The 21,397-nt window shown below is 36.9% G+C and overlaps 2 protein-coding genes across 2 annotated transcripts in view; one reads left to right on the forward strand and one right to left on the reverse strand.

Annotated features, from left to right (window-relative positions):
- Positions 1-1,781, forward strand: part of LOC107551708 (5-methylcytosine rRNA methyltransferase NSUN4-like) — an 8,262-nt gene extending 6,481 nt beyond the window's left edge. Inside the window, exons 5-6 of the mRNA XM_016233424.1 lie at positions 567-691; positions 1,511-1,781. Of these exons, the coding sequence (XP_016088910.1) occupies positions 567-691; positions 1,511-1,640 (255 nt within the window). The 3' untranslated portion in view covers positions 1,641-1,781. The remainder of the gene's footprint in view (positions 1-566; positions 692-1,510) is intronic.
- A 5,565-nt stretch (positions 1,782-7,346) lies between these two features.
- Positions 7,347-12,078, reverse strand: LOC107551711 (diencephalon/mesencephalon homeobox protein 1-A-like). The gene is made up of 5 exons (XM_016233428.1): positions 11,901-12,078; positions 10,094-10,263; positions 9,806-9,984; positions 9,316-9,715; positions 7,347-8,937 (listed from the first exon to the last, which is right to left on the reverse strand). Exons 2-5 carry the CDS (start codon positions 10,245-10,247, stop codon positions 8,519-8,521), a joined length of 1,152 nt encoding a protein of 383 aa, XP_016088914.1. The 5' UTR covers positions 10,248-10,263; positions 11,901-12,078; the 3' UTR covers positions 7,347-8,518.
- Between the last annotated feature and the right edge of the window lie 9,319 nt (positions 12,079-21,397).

Below are 21,397 nucleotides of genomic sequence, written 5' to 3' on the forward strand. Positions count from 1 at the left end.
AATTTTTTTTGTAACCTTGGCCAGATCTGTGCCTTGCCACAATTCTGTCTCTGAGCTCTTCAGGCTGTTCCTTTGACCTCATGATTCTCATTTGCTCTGACATGCACTGTGAGCTGTAAGGTCTTATATAGACAGGTGTGTGGCTTTCCTAATCAAGTCCAATCAGTATAATCAAACACAGCTGGACTCAAATGAAGGTGTAGAACCATCTCAAGGATGATCAGACGAAATGGACAGCACCTGAGTTAAATATATGAGCGTCACAGCAAAGGGTCTGAATACTTAGGACCATGTGATATTTCAGTTTTTCTTTTTTAATAAATCTGCAAAAATGTCAACAGTTCTGTGTTTTTCTGTCAATATGGGGGTGCTGTGTGTACATTGAGGAAAAAAAATAACTTAAATGATTTTAGCAAATGGCTGCAATATAACAAAGAGTGAAAAATGTAAGGGGGTCTGAATACTTTCCGTACCCACTGTATATACACACACAGACAGACATGTGACAGCAGCACAAATCTGGGTATTGCGCCAATACTTTCAGTTCATCTTCCATGTTTTTACAGGTGCTTGTAGATGTTCCCTGCACCACTGACAGACACTCAGCAATGGTGGAAGAGAACAATATTTTTAAGAGATCCAGGACCAAAGAGAGACAGAAACTTCCCCTCTTGCAAACACAGCTGCTTCTGTAAGTAATTTTTTTCAATGGTGCTAATGCACAGCATGCATCATTAAAAGAATAGTTTGTCCAAAAATGAAAATGTGCTGACAATTTACTCATCCTTAGACCATTCAAAATGTTTTTTTTATCTGAACCGATTTGGAGACGTTTAGCATTACATAACTTGCTCACCAATAGGTCATTTGCAGTGAATGTGTGCCATCAGAATGAAAGTCCAAACGGCTGATAACAATCAGTTAAGGTCTTGTGAAGCAAAAGTCTGAATGTTTGTAAGAAAAAAATCTATCACTTAGACGTTTTAGCTTCAAAATGCTGCTTACAGCTATAATAGTCCATAATACTGCTTTCTCCAGTGGAAAAAAAGTAAATCTCATCTGAAACAGGATAAAATATGCACGGATCAAGCACCAAGGAAAACAGTCCAAAAGAGTTCTAAACAAACATATCAGTGGATTTTGTCGTGCGAGGACAACAGGGTTTGTCACTGGATGAAGCATGATTATGGACTATGGATTATTTTGGCAAGAAGCAACAGTTTAAGGTTAAAAATACAGATATTTTATTTTTGGGTGACCTTTAATAATGTCTCAATATATATTATTCATTCACTGGGCTTTTTTTTTCTCCTTATTTTGTTGAATGTGTTTTGTGTAAATTGCAAAGAATGAACTAGATGGGCATTCAGATATTGGCTCAACTGACATCGTCACAGGTTTGTGCTTCAGTAGTGCCCCCTAGTGACCAGACATGGATTTTTTCAGCCTATAAGACTGGCATAAGGCATTTAATCAACCTTGAAACATTTTACTGTTGTAAATGAAATCGATGGTTTGCGCAACGCTTTTCTGACACTTTCCATTTTGCGCCACAGTTAAGTGTAGGAGAGTTGGTTTTACCATACCTGTGTGCCAACTTTGGACCAATTTATATGTGTAAATTGCAAAGAATGAACTAGATGGGCATTCAGATATTGGCTCAACTGACATCGTCACAGGTTTGTGATTCAGTAGTGCCCCCTAGTGACCAGACATGGATTTTTTCAGCCTATAAGACTGGCATAAGGCATTTAATCAACCTTGAAACATTTTACTGTTGTAAATGACCGAGGCCTCATAATGACGGAATCTCAGATGTCCGTAGGTGGGTGAAAATCATAACGGCTTTCCCTGGAAAAGGCAAAAATAAGTGTTTTGTAGGGGGGGAAAAACTACTTATTATTCAGTCACACAGCCCAGTATTCTTGCGGGAACTTTTGCAAAGTTTATTTCAAAGCTTCAGGGCCCCTCCAAATGGTCATACTCACTCCTTTGATTTCCTCATTTGTATCTGAGATAAGTGTACTGATTAATTACTTGTATACCACGGTTAAGAGGAAAGTTCACCTAAAAGTGAGCATTCTGTCATCATTTACTCACCCTTACTTTCAATCCCATGTGATCTTCTTTCTTCTGCTGAACACAGAATATATATTAAAAAAAATTTGACAGTGAAAGTCAATGGGGTTCAATGTTGCTTTGGACCTGGACACAAGCAGTTCATCAAAATATCTTATTTTTGCTCCAGAGAAGAAAGTCATACAGGTTTTGATTAATGACGTGAGATGAGTAAATGATGACAACTTTCATTTTTGAGAAACATAACATTTTAAATGACAAAAAAATTATCTGGCTCGGTAAGTGTCACCACATGACATAAATTTACAGGGATATTCCACCAAAAATTAAAACTGAAAAATCCAAATCCAATCCTGTATGACTTTCTTTTTTCTGCAGAACACAAGATAAGATTTAATAAGATCACAATAAGTTTTGAAGAATGTTGGTAACCGAGCAGTTTCGGTTCTGATTGACTTCAGTTGTATTTTGTCCATATAATAGAAGTCAATGGGAACCAAAATAAAGAAAGTCAGACATACAGGATTGGACAGACCTTAGTACATTTTTATTTTTGTGTGGACTACCCTTTTAACCTATGTCATGTTAAACCTTACAAATATTATGTTTATATATTTTAATAGCTATATTGTTCAATTGTGACCCTGGACCACAAAACCAGTCATAAGGGTCAATTTTTTTTAAATTGAGATTATACATCATCTGAAAGCTGAATAAATAAGTTTTCCATTGATGTATGGTTTGTTAGGATATGACAACATATAGCCGAGATACAACTATTTGAAAATCTGGAATCAGAGGGTGCAAAAAAATCTAAATATTGAGAAAATCGCCTTTAAATTTGTCCAAATGAAGTTCTTAGCAATGCATATTACTAATCAAAAAATAAGTTTTGATATATTTACGGTAGGAAATTTACAAAATATCTTCATGGAACATGATCTTTACTTAATATCCTAATGATTTTTGGCATAAAAGAAAAATCGATAATTTTGACCCATACAATGTTTTTTTTTGGCTATTGCTAAAAATATACCCAAGTGACTAAAGACTGGTTTTGTGGTCCAGGGTCACAATTTATTGCAGTGTTTGTAATGTCAACTGCCTCCAGTCCTCAAACCTTCAAATGTAAGATGCCTTGGATATCAGTAAATCGCTGTACTCCATGTTTGTTCAAATGTCCACAAGCTTTAACATCGTATTCACATAAAGGTAACACCTGACCTTAGGCACTACAGTGATAAGATATCTGATTGTGTGAAGCTCTGGCCTGAGGCATATCCTACTGCTAGGATGTCTGTGGTTCGAGCCGCATATCTGAAGAGCTAAGCATGAGGCCTCAGCACTCACTCTTCAGACTGTGGATCAAGGGTGGACTAGCCTCAGGGACTTTTTATGATAGGACAGTCAACTTGGGGGCCAGATGTCGAAACCAAGTGTCTGTGCAATGTAATTATTTATATTAAAATTTTTTTAATTAAATTATAAATATTTATTTAAAATGTAATCCAGGGATCAAATTCTTGCTAATGAAACATTTTTGCTTTTTTAATTAGCAATTTAATCAACATATAAACATAAATTCATTTAAGACACACAAAGGTCCTGTGAAATCAGTATCTATCACTTACATAATGCTGCAGGTATTAGTTTATATGCATATGAAATACACTACCAATCAAAAGTTTGGAATTATTTTTTTTTCTCAGTAATGTTATTACAATTTTAAATTTGTGTTTTATTTGACTATATAGTAAAATGTAATTTACTCCTGTAATGGCAAAGCTGAAATTTCAGAAGCCATTATTTAAGTCTTTAGTGTCACATGATCCTTCAGACATCATTCTAATATGCTGATTTTGTGCTTAAGAAACGTATTTTATTACTGTTTATTACTATTTTTGTGGAAACCATGCTTCACTACCATTCAAATGCTTGGGTTAAGCAAGAATTAAAAATAATTATAATAGTAATAATAATACTTTTTATTTAGCAAGCATACATAAAATTTATCAAAATGTATTGAAATTAAAGACATTTTTAATGTTGCAAGATTTCCATTTTAAATAAATGCTGTTTATTTTATTTTTTATTTATCAAAGAATCCTGAAAAAGAAAACATCACGGTTTATGGTCTACTGTTTTCAACATAATATTAAGATCATATTTTTGAGCACCAATTCAGCATATTAGAATGATTTCTGATGGGTCGTGTAACACTGGAGACTTTACAATCACAGAAATAAATGACATTTTAGAATATATCCAAATAAAGAGTTACATAAAATTGTAATAAGACTTCATAATATTACTATTTTTTACATCTGTTCCCCCCGAATGAAATATTGTAATTGCAGCCTTGCTGAGCATAAGACTTTGTTCAAAAAACATAAAAAACACAATTATTCCAAACTTTTTTTGACTACCAGTGTACCATATAGCTATGGTCCAGTCCACTGTCTCTATCTCTGTGGTGCATCCGTCATTACTGATGCGATGCAGCATTCAGATAATCACAGTTAAAACATTCTGCTGAAACAGCATTCTACAAACTATCCCATGATGCTTAGCATGAATTACCACACCATACATCTTCCTGCTTAATCTACCATTAAGAAAATAAATCCTTGCAGGCAATGGCCGTTTCACTAGGTTTTTTTTTTTTTTTGATTGTCTGCTTTCCTTAAGTCTTGCACAGTAGTGAAATGTCTTGCCTAACTCTCAAGTGTCCAGTGGAGACTTAATCCATACGACTGTGTCCTGCTTTCAGAGAGTGCTGAGCTTCCCTCTGCATGCCCACAATGCCACTCTCCATGTCTGAAAGGTATGTGTAGTGTGGCATTGATGTGTAATTACGTGTGACTGAAACAGCGCCTTGGTGACAGGCTCTAGAGTGCTGCGGTTGGCTTGGGTGAGCTCTCCCCAGAAAAGAGGGGTTTTCTTTGCCCTTAAGAGGATTAAGTGGGGTTGTGATAACAGAGGGATAAAAATAAGAGAATTGAATCAGAAAAGAGAGCTGGGACCAAAGAGGGCGACCTCTCGCAACCGAGTTCAAACACCTGTTGACATCGTCCCATCATCAGCGATTTCTCAGTCACGCTGCTACTTCTCTCTCTCTCTTAAATATTTTAATTTAAGATATTAAATCACATTAATTTATGTTCAGGTTTAACAGCCGTCTTGGTTTCCTGGAGTTCTTTGATGTGTATCTGAGCAATCTGCTGTTAGAGAGATTTACCTCAGCTGACAGCTTGGAGAGTATGTGGCAAAATTGCAGTGCCAGCGGGCTAAAAGAATGTTGGGAACAGGATTAGGATCATATTCTGGCAGTGCCTGTCACTTCCTCAATGGGCTGGGGTTCCTTATGGTGGCAGCTTTCATTCTCCATGCAGCTAAAACCAAAAAGGAGAGCATGAGGGGAAAAAAGTTCTGATTGAATGGTACACTGTGATTTTTGTGCTAGCCATACTTAAGGTTCATTTTGTGCTTGTGTATGTCTGACAGTGACTCCTGATTAAACACTTAGGTGAATTTAGAAACTGCTTAATTGAATTTGGATGCTGCGGAGCTTAGCGGTAATAGCTATTCGTTTTGGTACAATAGCATTTAAAACCCTCCTGTTGTGTTTGACCAGCATTTGATTTCAAAATGCTTGAAAAACTGATTCATTTGTGGCTATTTCTCATTTAGGGTAATGATTGTGCATGCAAAGTGTCGACACATAGGAGTGTTTTGGAACTTTTTTGTTGGGGTCAACACAAATTAATTACATAAATTAAGACCCCCAATTAATTTTCATGCAATTTGCTAAAAATCAACACTTTAAAAAGACAAAGGCATAAAATAAACGAGAACGTATGAAATCCGACTTGTCTTCTGAATAAACCAAGGAAAATGTACTGTTTCTTTATATTGCTAAATTTCACAGTCAAAAATAAATATTAAAATAATAAAAACTGTCAAATGATGTTTTTGGTTGTTAGTTTTTTGGATCTCTATTACTAGACTGTTGCAGCATAGCAACAAAAGGAAGGTGTAAGAAACCCATTTTACCCTCACGTGAGTTTGAGAACCAGACATATAAAGGCAGCTAAAATTTTATGTCTCACATAAATATATCTCACCCATTTCTCACATATATAAACATTTTTAAATCTCTGACAAGCTACAATAGAGGTTTTCTGTTTTTACATGAACATTTACCCTCACGTGAGTTTGAGAACCAGACATATAAAGGCAGCTAAAATTTTATGTCTCACAAATATATCTCACCCATTTCTCACATATATAAACATTTTTAAATCTCTGACAAGCTACAATAGAGGTTTTCTGTTTTTACATGAACCTTTAATGTTGTTCAACGCATTGATTTTTGGCAAATTGCATGGAAATCAATGCGGGTCTATTTTGTATGTTGCATGTCTCATTACACGAGTCAGTAAAGAGAGCTTGACCTTGTTGTCATAATCTGTATCAAACCCCTGGATTGTATCTGCATGTCTCTGGTTAAGGAGGCCGGTCATTGGTGCTGTTGACTTACTTGAACATTTTACCTGAAGTTAATTGCTGTTTTGCATTGTTTGTTTGTTTTCATAATGAAGCATTCTGCTGTCCCATGTGTGTTTTGATCTACTCAAAAGGTTGAATGTTAGAACATATTACACTCAGCTGTATTTAAATATGGCATGAAGCACTTTAAAATGCAGCCCCATCAAGGGCACTGAGAACATGGTGGCAGTGGCATCAAGCCTCTGGTAAAATGCACACAGAGGGGAGACCTTCTTTATGTGAGCAAAGGGCTTATGCATTTTGACAAACCACACTGTTTAAGATATAATAGCGGCATAATCACGGCCCCAGGCTGTCATTCTTCAGCATAATGGCCTGCTTATTCATCTTGGATGGCTTATGTCCCCACAATGATTTTATTTCCTAAGATTACCTTGTTTCCTTGTTTTTTTTCTGTTGTCCTACCTCCCTGATTTTATTATCACCTTGTTATCACTTTACCTTTAGTGAGAAAAAAAAATCAATTTGTATTTTAATCTAAAGATACAGAATAATTGTTTAAAAATATATATTTTTTAATCTTTAAAATTAATTTAGCATGATCACAATTTAATTTTCAATTCAATCTACTTTTGGATTTATTTAATGTGGCACTTTGAGAAAATAAATATACAGTGTATATTTATCAAGATGTCCAAGCAATGTTTTATTGAAGTTTTATTTTACAAGTTTTTAATTCTACAATTGACATGGGGAAAGATGTGTATACTTCTGGAACACTCACCACCAATATAGGCTACAAATTCACCACTTTGTGTGATGTTGTGAGTGACTGTATATTGATGTTCACAGTGACAATGAAAGAGTTACAAAGACGACCAGACTGTATAGGTTAAATAATCTGGGGGGCGACGCAGGCGGGCTGTGCGGCCCACCCAGTACAATCTTACAAAGGGACAGCTACCAGAATCATCACAGGGTTAAATTCTTCTCGATCTAAAACATAGAACTTTTACATTTGCCTTACCAGTAAACATTTATAGATAGACTTTGTATTGTACATATTAAAATATTTTAAAAACACAATGAGAGCTCAGCACTGAGAGGGAAAAAATGAGCAGAGAGGGGAAAAAAAGCTGCCGTACATGGAAGTGCTTTGCTTTCCACTTGATTACTTCTCCTGTACTGGACTATCCAGCATTTGACCACTATTCAGGATTTTTCCAGTTGCAACATTTATATGCACCTAAGCACTAGTTTTATTCAGAGTATTTTCCCTCTGAGTGTTAATATGGCATTTCCAACGATATGCATGGTCTATAATTGCATTTCTTCCACTGCCTGAGGCTACATGTAATTAAAAGCTTTGCATATGTAGTCAATGAAATAATTTCCTCATTACCCAACCATCCAAAATTTACCGTGGTTTAATCCTGACCATTAAACAGGTTAGGTTTAATTAATCTATTTAGTTGTGCAAGATTTACATTTACAAGTTATGTGATGTGTATTTGAGAACCACGATAATTGAATTAAAAGAAAGTTATTTTCAGATTCTGGTGTATAGTGCATGCAACTGGCTGAGATCATCTCCAAAAAGTGCTTATATCAAACATCTATGCCCATCCAAAACATATAAATAACACTAAATCTAATCCAGAAACTGTCTGTCTTTTATGCAAAGCTGACAAATGTAATATCATAATGAATTAAATGAGAGCTTTATCATTTTATTGTCTATTTAAGCTTCAAAACAACAAGCCCTCTAAATGAGTCTGAGACTTTTACTAGTCTCAACCTCAAGACACACTTTTTTAAAACCAAGTTTCCCATACATTTCTGTGGAAAGGCCCTAATTTTAGAAGTCCAGGTGGCATGTTAGCTGTGGTAGAGAGATGTTCCCTTGCTCAGGTAGTTTTCAGTCTCCTGCTCAGTTGGGCAGCGTGTCCAGGCCCAGTGATGCCGCATGCTGCTTCGCCCGCAAGCGTAGGTTCTCAATGCTGGTGGTCTTGCTGTTGTGGCTAGGAAGGCCTCCAGAGGTCTGCATCAGAGGGCTATTCCAAACCTGTTGCGCGTGGTGAGATAGAGACTGATAGTAGGACTGACAGGGGAGGGAGCCCAGGGGCGCTGGCATGTTGACATTCATACCCAGGTATGGTATAGAAGATGGGGTCGCCATGTCGAAAGATGGATAATGAACCAGATTGTTGGTAGCTGCCATGTGCTGGCGAAACTGCTCCTGCAGACGGAAGAGGCTGAGCGGAGACGAGGAGTATGAGTGACTCTGAGAGATCCCGCCGGTCACCCCGCTAGAGGAAGATGAGATAGCCGGGGAGCCAAGAGGAGAATCTAACGACACAAACATGGTTGTCAAGATTTAGATCAAAATGCTTCTTAGTTAGTTTTGCCACCCTAAAAATGTAATTCTGGTATTTCATGCATCCTTTCACATTCTAAAAATAAAGGCACCAAAGGGGTTTTATTTGCAGCAAATCCATAAGAGCCATTTTTGGTTCCCCAAAGAACCCTTCAGTGAACAGTTCTTAAAAGAAACATTTTGTTCTTAGTGTGAAGAGCATTTTATTCAATATAAAGAACCTTTTGTGCAATGGAAAGGTTGCATGAATGTTAAAAGTTCTTGATGGAACCATTGATGCCAATAAGGAACCTTTATTTTTAAGAGTGAGGACAATGAAACTGGAAGAGCAATAAATAGTAAATACGTACCTGGTTTGGGGCTGAGACGTTTGCAAAGAGGGGAAAGGTTTCCAGGTGCTGGTTCTTTCTCAACCTTCAGATCTTCTCTGTGCTGCTTTATCTCCTCTTCCTTGTCGGTTGCGTTGTCCTCTGTGGCCGACTCGCTGCCGGACTGCTCTGCAGATGTCACATTAAGCTCAACGCTAAGTTCTGATCCCAGTGTGTGAGGAGCTGCCTCTGCTTCCATGGATGAGGAAGAAGAGGATGATGAAGGTGGCTGGTTCTCAAGATTTATGCTGGAAGGGGCTTCATCCTTATCGTTTGTTGCTAGGGGCCCATCTGGTGAGACGTCTTTCTGCTTCTGCAGTTGCTCCTTTTGGAGACTTCGCTGCTTCTTACGAAACTTTGCACGACGGTTCTTGAACCATACCTGATGAAAAGACAAGGTGTAGATACATGATAAATAAACCTATTTGTAGACATTAAAAAAACTTCAAAGATGGAATTGGTAATTTCTTACCTGTACGCGTGCCTCGGGTAGGTTGGTGCACATAGCCAGGCGCTCCCGCATCACAACATCAGGATAGTGCGTTTTCTGAAAGGTCTTCTCCAACGCCTCCAGTTGCTGGGCAGTGAAGGCGGTGCGACTGCGGCGTTGTTTGCGATGTTGAGAGCCGTACCGAGCCTCAAGTATGATATCTTGAAATGTACAGCCGTTGGAAGAGAAAAGACACGGCATATTTAATTCAGTGTATAATATCACAATTATTCTGTGTGTTAAAGAGGGAAAGTGAGAGATCGCACTTACCAGCCAGTCTCTCCGCGAGGGTGAGCGCATGAACGGACGGCCGATAGTCAGGCGCGTGTTGCGCCTGTTGCGCCGCCTGTTGATGCAGGTTGTACATGGCGCTCAGTGAGTTCATGGCGTGGAGAGAGTATCCGTTCACTCCGTAGTGTTGCATGATTCAAAACTATCTGCTAAAATAAGAATGAGCTATAATGAGTTTAAACGTTGAGCTTTTTCCATTTGTTAAAACATATTTTTACATTCTAGGCTAATCACAAAAGTTAGACTGAGAGTTAAAGTGAAAAATCAGACTAGATGCTTTCGAACTAAAAACTATAGCAGCAGTAACTTTTTCAATGTATACGATAAATTGACAAAATGCATGTACATTTATTTCGGGAAAATTGGCCTCTTATACTTAAAATATTTTATATTTAATAAATAAATCTATAATCTATTTTTGACACCTTGCTGCTAATGGTGTCAAGACTGCGGCTATAAAATTATAGACAGAGATTTCCTTGTCAGTTTTTAGCTCTAGTGTCAAATATCGCTTTTAGAAATCCGCTTATAGGAGCGGAACTGTGTTCATTAATATCCAATTATTGTTTTGTCCAATCCATTAGTCATACACAAGGAATTAATTGGTGCAATTATCACTTGTTTACCTAATGAGCTCCGACTTATGCTTACTACATTAAATATAGGCTATAATTTCAAGAGCCATATTACCGTAGCAAATCCTTTAAGAGCAAGTTGTCAATGAATCATTGATTGATTTTAGTGAGACCTACTTTAAGCAGTGAACGAATGTTTCGATACCGACTTCATTATACCATTTCTGTCATCGAAATTTAATTTCCCTCATAATTTCATATGCTACTTATAGAACTTGGAAAGCCGATATTTTAAACGTAATATTTACAGTTTACTGATGATTGCACTGGATGCTATTAATATACAAATGTGTCCATGAGGTTTAGTGTCCTGCTTCTCCAGTCATTTTTCACAGCCGATTTAAGATTTTCATAGATAAAATGAAAGGCTCCAGGACACGATTAGATATGTATAGAGGTGGTTGACAGGCACGAATATATTCGAGGCTTTTGTGAAATATTTGTTTAAGCGAACTTTGCTAAACGTCAAAATTTTGCCACAGGCCAACTAATATTTAGCACAAAGGGCAGCTTATTTTAATATTGTGTCTCGCTGCTATTGTAGTCTGTTCATCCGCCTGTTACTGCTTCGGGCAGTGTGACACTCCATGCTTCGATTATTAAAACCTCATTATGCAAATTGGCATGTACAGTGCAACTTTTTATCCGACTAAATTAGAAAAAAATGTTAGCGTTAAAACCCCATTTGACCCGGGGACACTATTTATCGTGTCTCACATGGCATATATTTATATTGTCACTCATGTTTTGAATCCCTCACCCTCTGAAGAGAGGAAAATAATAGTTTTAACCCACTTTTAAGGCGCTAATTTAAATTTAAAATTTTAAGTGGAAGGCACCCTGGCGCACGCTTAACATAAACTCTTGACTTATGTTATGTCTTTGTCACACTTAAGTTTAAATTACATTTTTAATAATGGAGATTTTCCCCTCTGGAATACAATTATGTATCTCAGAAAAAAAAACGTTTTAAATAAAAAAAGGGTCTATATGAAGATTAAAGAAAAATTCTATCTGCCAGCATAATTTATTTAATGTTACTTAAGCTAAACTATATTTTAGGCTATTACTAAACTGACACATTGAAATATTTCTGTTGTTGGTTTATTATTTTTTTACGCAAACAATTGCATAAACAAGTCGTTTCTTACCTCAGTCTTGTCCTTTATCCAGTGTCTTACACTGTCACTTGATATTTTGTTGCTCGTAGCCCGGATTTTATTTGTATTTCCCAGATGTCCTTATCGCGTTTCTCAAAGTCTAAGAGCCCATTCAAATGTATCCGCTAAGTATCAATCGACTCCAAATCGTTCCCTTGCGCGCTCTTCTCAGAACATTGCGTCCATCTATTGACACGCGCTTTGAGGAGGGATTTTAAAGAGCTCCGCGTAACATCAAGGAGGCTTGCTACTGGTCCTTGAAGCTGTCGATCAAAGCTCGACGATATTTTCTGGCTGCATGTGGACTCGGAGCCAATTGACCCTTTACTTGAAGTCTTAAATCACGCACTTGAGAGCACTAATGTTCAGTCACAAACACTTTTGCTTATGAACAATAATAGCCTTATGTTATGTGAGAATAAACAGAAAATACTGGCATCGGTATAAGGTCCCCCCCCCCAACCCCACGCCCAAAGTTCAGTTATGCACATTTGTTTAGTAACGTGAAGTTTTTCATGCGTTTTAGGTGAGTAAGATCTTTTTAAAAAGCATCAAAGCATTAAACTACTCATTGAACCAATTTTACATGGATTTTATTGTTTGCTTGATTTTGGGATTTATAATTTGTTAAAGTCATTTTTCCCTAGCAATAACAGCAGATTGCTAGAAATTGACTATATAGAACTCAGTTTTTCCAAGTATATGAATATTTTGCTTTCTTACATTGTTCTCACGCATTGACTTGTTTTGGTATTTCGTGAACATAGGAATATTTCTATAGAGGTCACGGTCCCAAGACTTTTTTTTTAGACAAACGAATATCTCATGCATTGGTTTTGTTTGCTTTTCGGCTTTGTCATGCCACTGCAGGAGAGACTGAAGGGACTTTAGAGATCTCTAATAGATGCCAGGCTACTGCCTTCACAATCTCTCCCGGCCTTGAAGGATTTGGGTGAGGATAAGGGGAGACAAGACGCTATTTCAGCCTCCAAAAAACCTCTGTCTTGAAATGACTGCCGGTAAGCGGATTAAAACAATAATGCCCTTCTCTTCTTGAAGGGTTTTTAGAAAAGATTTCTTCTCCCGGAGCAAAACCGTTTAGGTTGGAATTAAGGGCAGCGCAAAGTAGCCTTTTAATGTAACGCTTGCATAATTTGTTAAAGATGCTCGCAGAAAGCGGGACAGGGTGAAAATCCCTAACTGAATTTGATCTCTGAGTTATCTAGAGGAATTTGAAACGAGTGGAAATTGATTGAAACTTCCCTCACATTTTTATGAAAATATTATCGTTTAAAAATTATATTGGTGTTATCGACTTGAAAAGAAGTGTTTGTATGTGTTCAGGTATGATGATAAACTGGTCCTGAAGTGTTTTATGCTAACCATATAATGTACAGCCTAAATTAAGTGTTTCTGTTTAATTTAATCCTTATAGGCAAATCAAATCACTTTAGTCTGTATTATAACATTCACATGAATTGCTCGTATAATTAATCTCTTATGTAGAAAGATGATGAATTTCAAACGAGCCTATTATAGATTGTCGGAGCAGATAAAATATGTAACATTATTTTTTTTCCGTTCTGCTCTTTTTATATTAGAATTTCCAAATATTTTAACCACGCAAGAAAAGACCACATGCAGGAAAATAAGTCATAGATTACTATTTGACGAATGTAAAAAAAAAAAAAAAAAATCCAAATTGGTAATATTTGAAGATATTTAGGCTAATGAAAGCAAATATCTTCATTTTTAAATATATTGTACAGATTTGCTTACCAAATAGGCTATAAGCTTTAGTCTATAATTCAAGTGAAGGCTATTTTTGTTGCCAATTTTCTAAAGCAATTAAAGTGAGAAAGAATTCCTCTCAGCGCCTCTTCCTTAAATCTGCTTAAACGAGGACTACTGTCCAGCACATCTGAGGGCTTTAAATGCCTTCCATTTAAAGTGCCACATAGAGAACCCCACCTTTAGAGCTGCAAAAGGAGCCCTCAGTCCAGTTTTACTCAAAGTATTTTGGGATTGATTTCCCCCCGTTTGCTGCCCTTTCGTGTGGTTATCACGTTTCCTTTACGGTGCCACGTTAGCTACTTTAGCAATTAATAACAACGGCAACAACAGCATTACAATGTAAAGTCCCCGCGATGCTACATTTATTCGGAATCTATCACTGAATGTATTAATAAACCGAAGGTGATTTCTCTCAAAATAATTTGATTTAGAGCGAATCCCGCTGCCTTTTATAAAACGAGGGATGATATCTTAAAAACGAGTCAATCATATCGCTGGCTTTTATTTACACTTATGAATTTCACACTCACTCTTAGCTTTACCAGAAAATAATGAAATAGGCATTCGGTGTCACAGCGCGAGATGGTTGTTATTAGCTAATTAATATACCTAATGATGTTTCTGCAACTTCATGAATACATTACGTCTGCAATCCACAAAGCTGTAGCCTCTCAGGCTCAATCCAAGGGTATTTCAGCATCTGTTCTTCCCAGAGCAATTAATCATTTTGATGTATGGTTTAAAATCGACTGCTTCCAGGAGACCTTTTTGACAAGAATAACAAAGCAATTTGCCAGGAGCCATCTCTTAGACACGTTATTAGCAGCACCTTCATCTTAAAACCGTTCCCCCCCCCTTTTGCTAAATTAGATACCTGTATTAAAGGGGCAGTGCTACTTTTTAATTTATTTCGATTTCTCCACACAGCTCCACTGATACCTCTGGAAATCGCATCATTCGTGACAAGATCCCAGGATCTTCTTAACAAATCCCCATGCTAAAAGTTTTTGACCTGTCAGTTCTGTCAGAAGCTGTGCCCCTCTATTCTCTCTCATTCTCCATCTCTTTACTGTCTTCAGTCTCTCTTCCTCCCTTGTATTTCTTCACTCTCTCGCTCCCTCTCTCTCCGTCTTACTCACTTTGGCCCGGATCCTCAGCACAAGGGGCCCCATTGTATAGACCTAATCCAGAAGCAACACAGCTTTAGCGACATGGAGGGATAAAAGGCCCATCAAGCCCACAACTTTATGGGGGCAAATCTCTACCTAATCCCTCGCTTTATCTAAACAAAAGCCCCTCTCTCCTAATCCACCTTCACCGCAAAAAAATAAAAAGAAAAGGAAAAAACAAGAGGTGCTAAAACAATCTCAGACTTGAGTTGAACTGTGAGTTAAGAACCAGGAGTCATTTTACTAAAGAAACTAACTGCTTCTGACAAGCTTCTGCTACTGACATAAGTAAAAATGAAGCCCATGGACATAGTATTGAGATAGACGGATGAATAACTAAAGAGAAGTTTTCACATGCGGACAGTTTTCAATTATTCTAAAGAGACATTTATTCTAAAGAGATTAGAGTTATTTTTTATTTATTTATTTTTAATGACTTTATCTTATTGGTGTAAGTCTGTCAATCAATTACATTTTAATGATAACTGTCAAGTCCTCATTACAAACTTTTGCAGAATGGAGTTCAAATGTCAATTAATTACTACAAAAATGCCTCAATATTTATATGTCAGTTTATTGTTTTTGATTATTTTAAATATAATTTAATTTAAATTAATGAATTTCCACTTTGTTTTGATAATGCCTTTTATAATAGGGTGTTTTCATTATTTCAGTAGACCGGACTCAGAGGAGATCATTATTTTCAGTATGGGTGCTGTTGACTATAATTGGGTAATTAAGGGGATAAAGTGGCTGCTCTTCCTCTTTAGTGCTTTGATGACTATTGAGTGAAAGAAGCAGTTTCTAATACAACACAGCAAACAGCAACCTGCATGAAGTATTGGCATCTCATTTATAATTTCTACATTCAGGAATATTTATATATCTGTTGAGAACCTGTAGAGCTAGAAGACACATTTTTTCTGTTTCACAGTGGCTTTTGAAAGCAGATTTTGCCTGAGAGCATTATCCTAATAGTTAAAGCTAATTGGCAGAGGCATGAGCATTCTAAGGCACCCAGTCAGTTTGATTATATTGATGAGCTGACATTCAGATTTTTCAGCAGCAGACAGCTGTAGTGTGGGTTTGGTGGCATTCACAGATCACCACAGATATGTACGATTAGTTGATCAGCCCCTGCTGCTAAAAGGGATTGGTGCACACTCTTAATACAAGCAAAGTCCTCTTTCAGATAAAAAGATGGGTTCAAAAGTTGCTAATCTGCCCTTGACGACAATACGCATCCCATTAACTCCTTGCCCCTGAGTATAGATTGCTCTCCATTGCACGACTACAACATCTGTCTTTAGTTTGGTAAATCCCTCTGTATCAGCTCTGGGCTTTGTACTATCAGTCAGTAATCTGGCTCTCAGCACTCTATGCGTATTGAGGCACTTTGGCGAAGTGGTTTAAAACATGACCAAGGATTCGAAATAAGCGGACTCCCTGCTTCTGACTGAAGTTTTCATCATCCTCTCAATGAGTAGCTTTAAGAGGATACCTGAGAAGAACCGTTGGCACCTCAACCATAAGTACCCACATTGGATCTGTGCTTGGCGGTCTTATCCTTTAAGAAATTAAATAGTCTCATAACCTGTTTCGCGAGTGTATTGTTGCTGTTGTAGAGGATGAGAAGCGATCGAACCGGCAGGAGGGCCGATGGCTCTCAGGTGCCTGTTGTCCACACGATCGGTTTTAACGTGTCTCTGGCCGAGCGAGTAGACTGTGACTATGAGCTGTTTGCGTCAACGTGTTGCATTACATATAGTGTGCAGATTTCATCGTCTGTAAAATAGCTAGCTAACTGCTGGACCTTGGCTAAGTGCTTCAACAATGCAGTTCTCTTTGATGAGCTCTTCACAGGGGTCCCCATTTAGACCTCATGGCAGTGTCTCTCTTTGACACCCACACCTTAACAGATATAATACTCTTAATAGCGTAAACAGAGAGAACAATTGACTCATTAGAGAGTCAACTAGGCAAATCCGCCACAATCTATTGAAAATGCTGGAGAGGGTGGCTCAAGCATTAGCAGCACTTGGAAAGCCCAGATTTGAGTCTTCTGATAACAGTAATACTTCCTCTTCTCCATTCACTCCCAATGCGTAGTCTGAACCACCTCCGTACAGGATTACCTGGCCCCACTGTATAATGTTTTTTTTTTTTTTTTGCAGTATGGCTGCCTGATGCTTAGCCTCCCACAATAAGTATAAACTCTCTTCTTCTGTGGGAATTACAGAAATGAGCATAAGGGATTGTGTTATTGTTGACCCATAATCTGGTTTTAACTCCTTGTTTTACAAATGGCCCTTTTAAAAAGCTTTTCCAATGCTCTTGGCATTGTTAACCTGGTCTGCATTTCCCTTACATCTTGTTTCAGAGTATTATTTGACTTGTACTATAAATGTCTGCCGCTTTAAACCAGAATCCCTGCATTCGCTCTATTGCACTGAGAAGTGAAAGAATATTTTTTTTGTATTAATTAAACAATTCTTAAAATCTTTGTTTAGTTCTAGGATGTGTCATTGTATGCAGCAATATTTGCATTAATTCTGTCATTATTTACTCACCCTCATGTCGTTCCAAACCTATACGACTTTCCTTTTTCTGTGGAACACAAAGGGACATTTTTTGAAGATTTGAGTCCAATTGACTTTTACTGTATGGTAAAAAAAAAAAAAAAAAACAGAGACATTTTTAAAATAAAGCATGAGGGCGAGTACATGATGACAGAATTTAAATTTTTGGCTGAACTAAAAATGGTTTAAACATTAATGGAGACTTTCTAATCACTGTCTAACATGTTTAAGAGTCCTTCTATTGACGTGTGGCGATAAACATAATATCCAAAACATAAAGCCATTTATTGAGTTTCAGACATCTTTATATCATTCTTAAACTATAACTGCATGCATAAGAACATTCCCTTATTTACACTTGCATGCATGTCATCTGTGCAAACTCTACAATATCTGACATCTAGCACTGTGAGAAATCACATATCATTAGCTAATTTGAAAACAAAATTGCATTTTTTCCCCTTTTTTTCCTTTAAGAACCAAGTATCTTTTCCTTTGAGGCCCATTGACTCTGGCCAGAGCTATTTAGCAGTAATCAAGATGTCTAAATAGACTTTCAATGAGAGTCATGCTATAGAAAACCTCTCATCTCTTTCTTATTAAGCTAATTTGCAGAGACGATTGGAAAAGATCATATTGGCCAAAAAGACTCCACGTTAGAGGGTTTAAATGGCCTAAAGAGGAATGATCAATGCTCATATAAGGGAATTAAAGCATTTATTTCTAGGATAATTGTTGATTTCACCCCTGACCTTGCTTAATTTCGCAATCAAGTGCTGTTTTTGTGACTGTGTGTGTTTGATGGTCTAGATTTCTATTTTTTAGTCTGTTTACACTTTATTTTATGGTGATGTTGTTGAAGTGTAATTACACAGTACTGCGTAATATTAACTACATGTACTTTCTAGGGTTATGGTTAGGGTTAGTTGCTTGTAATTATGCATAATTTATTGTTATTACTATAGTAAGTACATAACTACGTCACCTTAAAATAAAGTGTTATCTTTAGTCTTTGAAAACTCTTGCAGCTTCACAGACTGTAACAGATGCGGAGTGGTGTGTGCTACTGTCACTGTAACCAATAGTCAATGAACGTTGGTGATCAGTCATCGGGGAACTGGCACAGCTGTGCCTTCAGCCCCATCCACACCAATGCACTCGGCACTGATCCAGAGCCTGATTGGTGGAAATCACTGTGTCCAAGGAACCTCCTCTCTTTGCGTCTGTCCCTGAGGCCTGCTTCTTATTTCTTCTCCCTGTGATGGTGAACAGAGTCTTGCTGGGCCCAACTGCCCATGAAAAAAGGTGGGCTGGTCCATCCCAGTGGGGTGGGAATAAAGTGACAGTCCCCCTGAGTTGCTGGGAGCTTGTCAAGGCCTTGTTAGCTCCTCCACTTCCCCATTGCCTCCTGCTCCTCTTCCCTGGTAATCCTCCAACACTCTTCCCCAGCAGGGAGGAGACGTAAGGACAGAGGGAGGGCCAGAATTAATGGACATGTTTGTTTACCTATTTGTCCTTGACATGATCAATTGATCAGGAGGCTAATTCACTGCCTCCGTGGGATCATTAAATTTCCATTTAAATTGCAAATGGATTTCTCCCCAACCTCCCCAGACCACCACCTCTATTTATGTACTCGCATATGCACTTCTGTACGTTTTCTCCTGTTACTGCCTCTATTGCTGTTTAATGAAGAGGGCTACACTTTTAAAAATAAAGGTTCCAGAAGGGAGTTTTCACAGCAGTGCTATGGAAAAACAATACTGGGTTTCCCAAATATCCTTTCAGTGAACAGTTATTAAACGAACAATTTTTTCTTAGTGTGAAGATCATTTAAAAAATCCAAAGAACCTTTTTCCACTCAAGAACCCTTTGTCCAGTGGAAAGTTTCCATGGATGTTCTTCATGGAACCATGCCAATAAAGAACCTTTATTTTTAAGAGTGCAGCTTGCCAAATGTGGGCCAATTGATTGGAATGTCTCATTTGCCTTGACTATTTCTAATAAGAATGTGGATTAAGAGCATTTCCACAATGATGAGAACACTGTGATACTGTATCCAAGCTCACAAACCTTAAAAGACAGCTTTTCTGTGTGTGAATGGGCATAATGTATTGTCATCTCTCTTTTTTTCATTTAACAAAACATCCCTCAGGAAGAGGGGCAGTGAATAGATCTGTTCAACTCATTTGAAAACATCAGTGGTGATAATTACCCGTATCATGAAGATGTCAGTCACTTAACTGGCAGTTAATTTGCTTTTCATGGCAACGCCCTCGAATACTCACACACGCATATACATCTGAGTCATTTATAGCGCATTGAGAGGAAAATGTGTTAATTCCTCTAAGGAAAAGCCCTGCGATTAGACAGCACTACAGAGATTACAATGAATGATTACAGTTTTATATTCGAGCACTGAAGAGCCCACTTTCCCAGAGGGGGACATAGAATGAATTAAATAAGTCTCTAATTTGAGCAGAAAAATGCTAAATTTTAGTGTCTGATTATATTTTTGTTGGCAATGTAAAATTATCTGTATTAGGTGTTCAGTACAATTATGTATATTTGTTTTAAAGTAAAATGATGTATTATATTGTTTAAGTACAATATGTTCAACATATACACTGTGATTTAAGAAAACACTGACTTTATTAGTATAAATGTCGTATAACATTGTCCAAGTTTATTTATTTTTTTATTATTTAAAATAAATACAATTTAAATAAATACAATTTTAAAATAAATTGAAATATTAATAATTCATTAAAATATATATAATATATTTACTACCATTTAAAAGTTTGGGGTCTGTATGATATTTTTTATGTTTTTGAAAGTCTCTTTGCTAAACAAGACTGCATTAATTTGAAAAAAAAAAATATATATATATATATATAGTAATATTGTGAAATATTTTTGCAATTTAAAAGAACTGCTCTCATTTTAATATATTTTAAAATGTAATTCATTTCTGTGATGGCAAAGCTGAATTTCCAGCAGCCATTACTCCAGTCTTCAGTGTCACATGATACTTCAGAAATCATTATGCTGATTTGCTGCTCAAGAAGCATTTATTATTATCAATGTTTAAAACCGTTGCTGCTTAATATTTTTGTGGGAACCATAAATATTTTTCAGGATTATTTGATGACTAGAAAATTCAAAAGAACATCATTTATATGAAATAAATATTTTGTAACATTTTAAATGTCTTGAATTTTGACAATTTAATGCATCCTTGCTGAATAAAATTATTTTTTAATAAAAAAAATTACTGACTACAAATGTTTGAATGGTAGTGTATAAGATATTAATAGTGTATATATATATATATATATATATATATATATATATATATATATATAAAATAGTATATTTGTTTATTGTTAAATAAGATATTATTTTATTATACTTTCATTTATTACTGTTCTTCTAACAAAATGAACAATCAATAGCCTTTGTAACACATGCTATAATTACATGGTGCATATGCTTTTTCTATGAATGTTTGAACCAAACAAGTAAAGGTTCATTTCAAGAAATGCAAAGAATGGATGGAATTAAATTCAGGAATGACAGAAGCAGAGTGCAGTGTCAGTTGTTAAAATGTGGTTAAAAATAGTAGGTTTCATATGAGGTATTTGATACCCTATGCGTTTAGGGAAACATGCTAATCACCCTCACGATGTGGCAAGGGATCTGTGCTTATTGATCCACACATCTATATCACAGACTGGGTCCTCATCCATAGAGTCATTACCTAATGTTGGTTCTCCGGAGGGTGTGAGTCAGTCATCAGTGCATGTCAGGTGTTTTTCCCGACATTGTCATTTGCCCCCATCTCTGACACATGTTGGCCCTGAGCCAGATAAAGCCGTCCCTCGTGCACTCTAATGGGACTGATCTGATAACCCTGTAAACCCTCCTCTAATATCCCTTCACC

The sequence above is a fragment of the Sinocyclocheilus grahami genome, unplaced genomic scaffold (genome assembly GCF_001515645.1).
Source record: "Sinocyclocheilus grahami isolate Dianchi unplaced genomic scaffold, SAMN03320097.WGS_v1.1 scaffold430.1, whole genome shotgun sequence".
Lineage (NCBI taxonomy): Eukaryota > Metazoa > Chordata > Actinopteri > Cypriniformes > Cyprinidae > Sinocyclocheilus > Sinocyclocheilus grahami.

Excerpts from the sequence above, each read along its gene's own strand:
- LOC107551711 (XM_016233428.1), bottom strand. The coding sequence starts at position 10,247 with ATGCAACACTACGGAGTGAACGGATACTCTCTCCACGCCATGAACTCA. Across the intron at positions 9,985-10,093 it reads CCTCGCGGAGAGACTGGCTG|ATATCATACTTGAGGCTCGG; the intron begins GTAAGTGCGATC and ends GTACATTTCAAG. Across the intron at positions 8,938-9,315 it reads ACGTCTCAGCCCCAAACCAG|ATTCTCCTCTTGGCTCCCCG; the intron begins GTACGTATTTAC and ends TTGTGTCGTTAG.